The 7855-nt window shown below is 40.3% G+C and overlaps 1 protein-coding gene across 1 annotated transcript; it reads left to right on the top strand.

The window, feature by feature from the left end:
- Window positions 1-211: 211 nt before the first annotated feature.
- CLEC3A (C-type lectin domain family 3 member A) lies at window positions 212-7409 on the top strand. Its single transcript, XM_054579011.1, has 3 exons — window positions 212-401; window positions 5332-5415; window positions 7018-7409. The coding sequence occupies exons 1-3, from the start codon at window positions 287-289 to the stop codon at window positions 7407-7409; spliced, it is 591 nt and encodes a 196-aa protein (XP_054434986.1). The 5' UTR covers window positions 212-286.
- Window positions 7410-7855: the final 446 nt, after the last annotated feature.

Below are 7855 nucleotides of genomic sequence, written 5' to 3'. Positions count from 1 at the left end.
CCTTAGTTAACTCTGATACACTCTGAAAAGGCCAGTCAACTAGAAATGTAGCATAAACATGAAAAAAGAAAAGTCTGACATGAGGAATGAGAACAAGGGGCCACCTTATGCTGTGGCCAGCCAAGGTCTGCAAGCGTTTCGTCAGCAGGGCGGCAGCCAGCCTTCCCAGCTCACTTTTATAAAGCTGGTCCTGGCATTCCAGAGCAAGATGTGGCTGTGCAGTTTGCTTGTCCTGTAGCTGCTTCAGAGGAGCTGGCAAAGTGGCTGTGAGACTTGCCCGGGAGCCATGGCAAAGAGTGGACTTGTAATTTATGTCCTGGTTATCACCTTACTCCTGGACCAGACCACCAGCCACACGTCCAAATTCAAAGCCAGGAAGCACAGCAAACGCCGAGTGAAAGGTAATGGGGCTTCTCAGTTCAACAAAATACTAGCCTTTTCAGGGTGGCCAGGGGCTGGGCGATGTTCATTTCGATACCCTTCCAGGAGACTGTCCCTGGTGACTGTACCATGCCACCATATGGCCATGGCATTTCATGGGACTGAGTGACCTTCTTTCTAACTCTCTAGAGAGTTTGATATTTAAAATAGTCATGTAATGAGTTTGTTTGGTTTTTACAGGGGGAAAAAGCTCTTGTGATATTAAAAAAAACCTCTGTATTATATATCCTTTGTCAGGTGGGGTTAGGCCTGTAGAATGTTCTTCAGAGGGAGTCACCTGGATATGGTATTATGAATGAGGAGTCAAGCAGAACATATTGATTATAGAGAACACTGTTTCACTCGTAGAGATTGTGTAACTCTATTCAAAGATAATTGTGAGATTATAATCTTATTAAATTAGTAAGATTTATTTAATTTTAGCAGAGAATAGATTTAGTGTAGTAGAGGATAGAGCCATTGGTAATAATGACTTCTGCTTTGTCACTGGTTACCACATAGATGTATTTTTACATCCCCTGCAATGTAAGGACAGTCTATATTATGTATATTTAAGCTTTTTTATGTCATAGAGAACTTAAACCTTTCTTTAACTTAAACGTATTTTTAACTTGCAAAGCCATATAGTGTTTAAAGACATTTTAATGCAAATTAAACCTACAAGCAATCTCAAATTTTGGGTGACGAGCTAGGTTAAGAGGTAAAAAGTAAATGTTGCAAAGAATAAAGATGATGGCAATTTGTTTGCAACATGCTGAAACCAAAGCAAAAGGAAAAACACGGGTAATGTTTTATCTCATACTCTGAGTCATTTTCATATCAGGATATTTTAAGGTAAATATTATGACACTGTTCTCTTATCTATTGAACTTCATTAATAACAACATGCATACACACATACACACACACAAATACCAACAAGGTTAGTTTTGATTTGACACAGCACAGATGTCTGGTGGGTAGAAAGGGGGCTTGTCTTATGTTTGATGATTATAAAGTATGCTTTTCTAGGGGAATTTATACAAGTCTGATCCAAGTTTTCATAAGTGGAATCTTTTTTTCCTTATAAAATACACTGTTCTATTACCTCTTTTAATGGAAGATTGCAATATCACCCATGCGTAGGTAAGGTATATTGGTGAAGATGAGGGGGAAGGAAGAGAGACAAGGTACTGGGTGATGTGGCATATTTCTGATGCCAGCATTTCTTCACCAATGGGAGGCAGTGGCAATGTGGTAATCACCCAATAGGGATGCGGTGGGCAAAGGGTATGAATATGTATGTGTGTGTGTCAGGGGGGAGGGGAAGAGAGGGAGAGAGAGAGAGAGGGAGAGAGAGAGAGATGTGGTTGGTAATTGTAGTTTGGGTCATAGAGAGCTCCTTTTCCCCCCATATACACACATGTACACACACTTTTTTTTTTAACTGATTGGGTATACATCTTAAATATCCTCTCAAAGAAGTTTTGCCAGGCTTTGCTGTTAGTTCCCAAAAAGCTGATTCTACAGTAGGTGAAGTAGTGAGCCTAGGCGTGTGAAACAGTTCTCTCCTCACCCTCTCACATACCAAGTATCTTAAGTACCTGCAAATAATACTTAATGAAGTCAAAAGGGAAAGCCATTTTTTCTCTCCCAATCCCCTACACAGAATTGCCCACTGTTAACTGTCAGGAGGTAATATGCTCAGTTTTTAAATGCACAATTAAAATTCATGTTTTTAACAAAATAAAAATTGGCTATACAAAATGTGGTAGTCAAGTTAATTAATTTCATCGACTAAATCTTCAATAGATATCAACACAAGGCATATCTCAGTCATTTTAACAACTGCATAATATTCCATTGTATATTTGGGTCATAACTTACTTAACCTGTCTCTTGGTGAACTTTTGTATGGTTTCCAATCCATCTCTTTTTGATTCAGTGCCTTTGTACACATATAAAGATGCTCCCAGACTTACAGTGGGGTTACGTCCTGATAAACTCACCATAAATTGAAAATATCATACGTTGGAAATGCATTTAATACACCTAACCTTCCAAATATTATGTAGCTTAGCCTCAACTACCGTACATGTGCTTATAACACAATATTCAAAACAACACTGACCATACAGCATACTATATGGAGTATCGGTTGTTTACCCTCATGGTCATGTGGCCAACTGGAAGCTGTGGCTCTCGGCCTCTGCCCAGAATCACAGGAGAGAACAGCACTGTGTAACACTCGCCCAGGGAAGGATCCAGGTTCAAAATCCGAAGTACAGTTTTCATACCAATGTAAAGTCAAAAAATCATAAATTGAACCATCCTGCCAGGGATTGTCTATATGAATACTGATCTCCATGTTAGGATGTTCTGATAAATTTCTAGAAGCAAAATTGCAGGTTAATCACACTTTCTAATTGTCTCCTAAAATAACAGCATCAATCTATGACGCTGTCTTCAGTCTATGAGACAGTCCACTTCTACACACCTTGACAAGCCAACATCACACCATCAGTTTCAGCTCTGCCAACGTAACGAAAAAAGAACAAAAATTTTTTTCAAACTTTGCATTTATTTGAATGTCACTGAGGCTAAGATATTTTTCACTTGTTTACTGGTCATTTTTTCTGAGAATTATTTTTGCACTGCTGTTGGAAAATGCTAATAATAAAGAAAAGGGGCCTTTTGTAAAACTCAAAATGGCAATTGAGTGATTTAGTGCCAAAGGAAAGATATTTCTGGTACTTACTTCATAGGTCTCAAAAAATTATGTGCTACAGTAATGAATATAATTTTTACAGTGTAGTAGTTGTTGCATGTATTCACTGTAGACAAAACACACTCTCATTTGTCACAGAAGATAGAAACAGAAGCCAAGCCCCCTGGATAATGACTTCCATAATGATTTCCCAGGGGCCTAATATTAATTCTTGTATTTTTATGTTAATTACAGTGTTTATAGCTTCTTTGTGGATGTCACTTATTGAAATAGAATGGAGCCCTGACCAGGGTGGCTCAGTTGGTTGGATGTGGTCCAACAAAGTGAAAGGTCGCTGGTTCAATTACTGGTCAGGGCACATGTGTTGTGAGTTTGGTCTCCAGGTGGCAACTAATTGATTTTTTTCTGTCACAGTGATGGTTCTCTCCCTCTCTTTCTCTCTCCCTCCCTTCCCCTCTCTCTAATAAATAAATATTTTTATAAATAAATAAAACGGAGCAGGAAGCTGAGAGGAATGGGGGAATGACATTTATAGGGTTGACAATTTGTAACTTGGAAGTAAGTCTTCAGGTCTTTGCAAGCCTGGCTTCTAACATGGTTTTATATTCTTAATATACCCTTATATTTATTCTGGATTGAATGGGCCCACTGAGGAAATGCTTGAGTTACTATACTTCTGGGCTGAGATACTGGATGCTTCAAGAATTGATGGGCAGTATTAAGAGAAACGGAGAGGTGGGGACCATTCTGGGTACCCCGGAAGGCATTTTCCTAACCCAAATATGGAAATCCCTGGCTTGCAAAGCACATGTTTGAGGGGAAGGTGAATTAGCATGTTTGGATTTGGGACTGTCTTGAAAAACCCAGCACAGAGCATAGATTCTACATATGGAACCCCCAGAAAGAGGCATCTGGGGATAGCACATGTCAAGCTCTAAGCATCTTCTCTGTCCAAGACCATGTGTTAGGGACCGAGCCGGTGAAGGCAATCCTTGTGCTGAAGCAGATGGGAAGGGTGGGGAGAGAGCAGAATGGAGTCAGTGAGAGTCGAAGCCCGACTATACCTTGCTAGCTGTGTGACCTGCAAGTTAATTCAGATGTCTGTGCCTCTATTTCTTCTTCTGTGAAACTGGGATGGTGACGGTATGTATCTCACAGGAATATTGAAATAATTAAGCTCTTGGTGCATAGAGTATAATGACATTTTAATACTTTTTATTTTTATTATGACTTATTGCAATTCCTACCTTTGGCCCTGGCTGGCGTGACTCAGGGGATTGAGCACCGGCCTGAGAACCAAAAGGTCACTGGTTTAATTCCTGGTCAGGGCACATGCCTGGGTTGCAGACCAGGTCCCCAGTTGACATGGGGACATATGACAAGCAATGTATGGATGTATCTCCCACACATTGATGTTTCTTCCACTCTCTTTCTCCCTTCCTTCTCCCTCTCTAAAAATAAATAAATAAGATCTTAAAAAAAGAAAGAAAAAGAAACAATTCTTGCGTTTGAGGAGTTCACAAGCTGTCACTCTGAGGCAGTCCCCATTAGTTCTGCAATTTTGTTGATTCATTCAACAAATATTATGAGTGGCTACTATGTGCCAAGTACTGTATTAAGCATCAGGAATACCCTGGATAACCAGGCAGATAATATTAAGTAAAATAATTATAGATTGGAGAAAGTGCTTTGGAGAAAAATAAAGGAAAGAAAGAGACCAGCCAGAGAGGTGCTAATGAAGAGAGAGAGGATAATCAGAAGTCTTCTCAGAAGAGGTGATGTTTAAACTCATTAAGAGATAGGCAGGAGTGTCGCAGGCAGAGGGAACCCAAAGGAAGGGTCCCGAGGTGAGACAGCTTGCTGAGGGACGCATCTGAAAGAGAAGGAGCCTGAAGCCTGGAGGAGGGAGAGTCCCACGGGAAGGGACTGGAGAGCTAGATGGGAGCCCGATCTCACAGAAGGGACTGCTACCATCATTACCCCCACCAAATTGTTATGAATCTCCTTGGCCAACTTATTTTCATGCTTTATTTTTCATGTACACTGGGCTCAATGTCATCAAAACCACCCTTGCCTTAGGTTCTGGATTCCAAAGTTTTATTTTATTTTGTTTTTATTTACATCTTACTTTAAACATATCCTTTGTATTTCTCCCATACCACCCCACCCTAAAATATCTCCAGAAAAGGATGGAGACCTAAAGACTCAAGTTGAAAAGCTCTGGAGAGAAGTGAATGCCCTGAAGGAAATGCAGGCCCTGCAGACAGGTAAGACCCATCTCACCAGTGCCTTGTCTCAAAGGAGATGGGGGGAAATTGTGCATGTCAAATTCTGGGTGACCTCTCTTTGAAAGAGATATTGACAAGCCAGATATGTCCAGGAGGAAGGATCCAAAAGCTGGGAAGATGATTGTTTCAGGAAATCAGCATGCTTTTCCACTCCCTTCTTCTATATATGTTATAGAAATAAAAGTAGGTATTTCAATAATACCTTTTAAAAGCCTGTTCATAATTCTCTTATAGACAATGATAAAGCAAGTATAACTACCTTAAATAATTAGCATTCATTAGATGTTTGCTAAGTGCTCATAGAGAGATCTGCTGAGATTCGGCTAAACACAGGGTCACAGACTCAGGCCACACACGTCACATGCACATGGAAGGACACTGGTTAGAATCACAGCTTGCCCAACAGAGAGCAGCATCTGGCACTCCTTTCTTTCTGGAGCAGAGTCCCCAGCAGACTATGCAGCCATACACACTATTGTCCAGGAGCAAGGAACAGCTCTGGCTTGCAAGGCTCAGATCCCCAGGAACTCATGCTCTCACAGCAACTTCAAAAGCAGCACTTCGAGGATCCCACAAGAGACCAATTACAAGAGTTACAGCCTTCAGGAAAGACTGAAGTTATGGTTTCCAATCAAGCACTTGTAACTCCCAAACCACCCATGATACCAATTCAAGGTCATTTTTTAACCAAAAGCAAGGCTGCCGAGTAACACTGGTGATATATTCCCTTTATCAGGTCTCCAGAGAAACAGAATTAAAAAGTTAAAAGAAAGTCAAATGTGCATGCAGAAGGGGAGTTTTGTTAATGCTTTACCTACAGTCAAGTACTTTCGAAACATTAACAAATTAATCCTCTAACAATTTATGATACATGCCATTATGGCCATCCTCATTTTACAAACAAGGACATTGAGGCACAGAGAAATTAAATAATTTTCCAAGGTTTACAAGGCTAGGAAATGTCAGGGCCTGATTCTCCAATGCTTTGCCTTAACCTGTCTTTATATTTGGTTTAGCTTGGATAACCCACACAATATTACCAGGGCTGAGTTCTCTGTGTAAGAAAAACACTATCTCTCCATATGCAACCTCAGACTTTTGTTTTTGTTTTTAGCAACCCTGGAATACCATTCTAGTTCTAAAAGCCGAAGGAAATGCAGCACATAATGGAGCTACACTCACTAACAAGCACACATATCAAGGAAGCATAAGGCTAAAAGTCACATTTTAAGGGTGGGACAGACGTAGGTGTGCGCAGGTATAATCTTAGATGTTGTCTAAGCTCCATTCTTACATGCAAAGTTGGTACAACAACTGCTCTATGCCTTGATATCCTGAGGTATAAAGATGGGGGTAATAAAATCCTACTTCATGGGATTGTTGTGATTATTACATGAGTTCATTTATGTAAAGTACTTGGCACACTGTCCAAAACATACAAAACCTCTAATAAATAAATATTAATTCAGCATTACCATCACATATTCATTGCACAAATATGTAATGCTATTTGCAAGGGCCAGTCCTAGATGTATTACACTCAAAAAGCATCTAAATATGTCAAATATCACATCTTTACAGTCTGTCTCCGGGGCACAAAAGTTCACAAGAAATGCCTCCTTGCTTCAGAAGGCTCGAAACACTTCCATGAAGCCAACGAAGACTGCATTTCCAAGGGAGGGACTCTGGTTATCCCCAGAAACTCAGATGAAATCAATGCCCTTCGAGACTATGGTAAAAGGAGCCTGCCAGGTGTCAATGACTTTTGGCTGGGCATCAATGACCTCGTCACGGAAGGCAAGTTTGTTGATGTCAATGGAATTGCCATCTCCTTCCTCAACTGGGACCGAGCACAGCCAAACGGTGGCAAGCGGGAGAACTGTGCCCTGTTCTCCCAGTCAGCTCAGGGCAAATGGAGTGATGAAGTTTGTCGTAGTAGCAAGAGGTACATATGCGAGTTTATCATCCCTTAACAGATCCTTCTCAAATGCATCTTCCAATCAAGAGAGGTCATGATGTAAAGGCTAATGCTTTCCAAGAATAAGTCAAATTGTCCATAGGAATACAAGAGTTGGCCAATTTTGCTACCATATTTCATGGTGATTTTTCCCTCGATAGGGCATGGGGGATCAGAAAATAATGATCCAACTTTGTCCACACACTGTTAATGTGGCTTCTGCACAACAGGCTATGAAATCTTTCTCTCTTCTCTCTTTCCTAGTCTTTCTCACTTGTATAGATGAGGTCTGTATTATAAATACAAATAGCCAAAAAAGCAAGCATCTCTCAGAAGTTTAGTATATATTAATGAGAATTCTCTAAATTGGAGATTCTAGGTGTTATATAATCCAAAAACTTTTTAGTCTGATGCTCAATCTATTCCATTCTGGCCAAAGTCCTTTGTTAGTCCATTACACTT

This window comes from Pteronotus mesoamericanus, unplaced genomic scaffold (genome assembly GCF_021234165.1).
Source record: "Pteronotus mesoamericanus isolate MK-2021 breed Mesoamerican mustached bat unplaced genomic scaffold, CSHL_Meso_final contig_52, whole genome shotgun sequence".
NCBI classification, from domain to species: Eukaryota; Metazoa; Chordata; class Mammalia; order Chiroptera; family Mormoopidae; genus Pteronotus; species Pteronotus mesoamericanus.
The sequence above is the reverse complement of the archived record's forward strand: the minus strand, read 5'-3'. Positions and strand labels throughout refer to the sequence as shown.

Bases quoted from the DNA above. Each gene is read 5' to 3' on its own strand.
- CLEC3A (XM_054579011.1), top strand. From the start codon at position 287: ATGGCAAAGAGTGGACTTGTAATTTATGTCCTGGTTATCACCTTACTC. The intron at 402-5,331 runs GTAATGGGGCTT...AAATATCTCCAG, and splicing joins CAGCAAACGCCGAGTGAAAG to AAAAGGATGGAGACCTAAAG. The intron at 5,416-7,017 runs GTAAGACCCATC...ACATCTTTACAG, and splicing joins AATGCAGGCCCTGCAGACAG to TCTGTCTCCGGGGCACAAAA.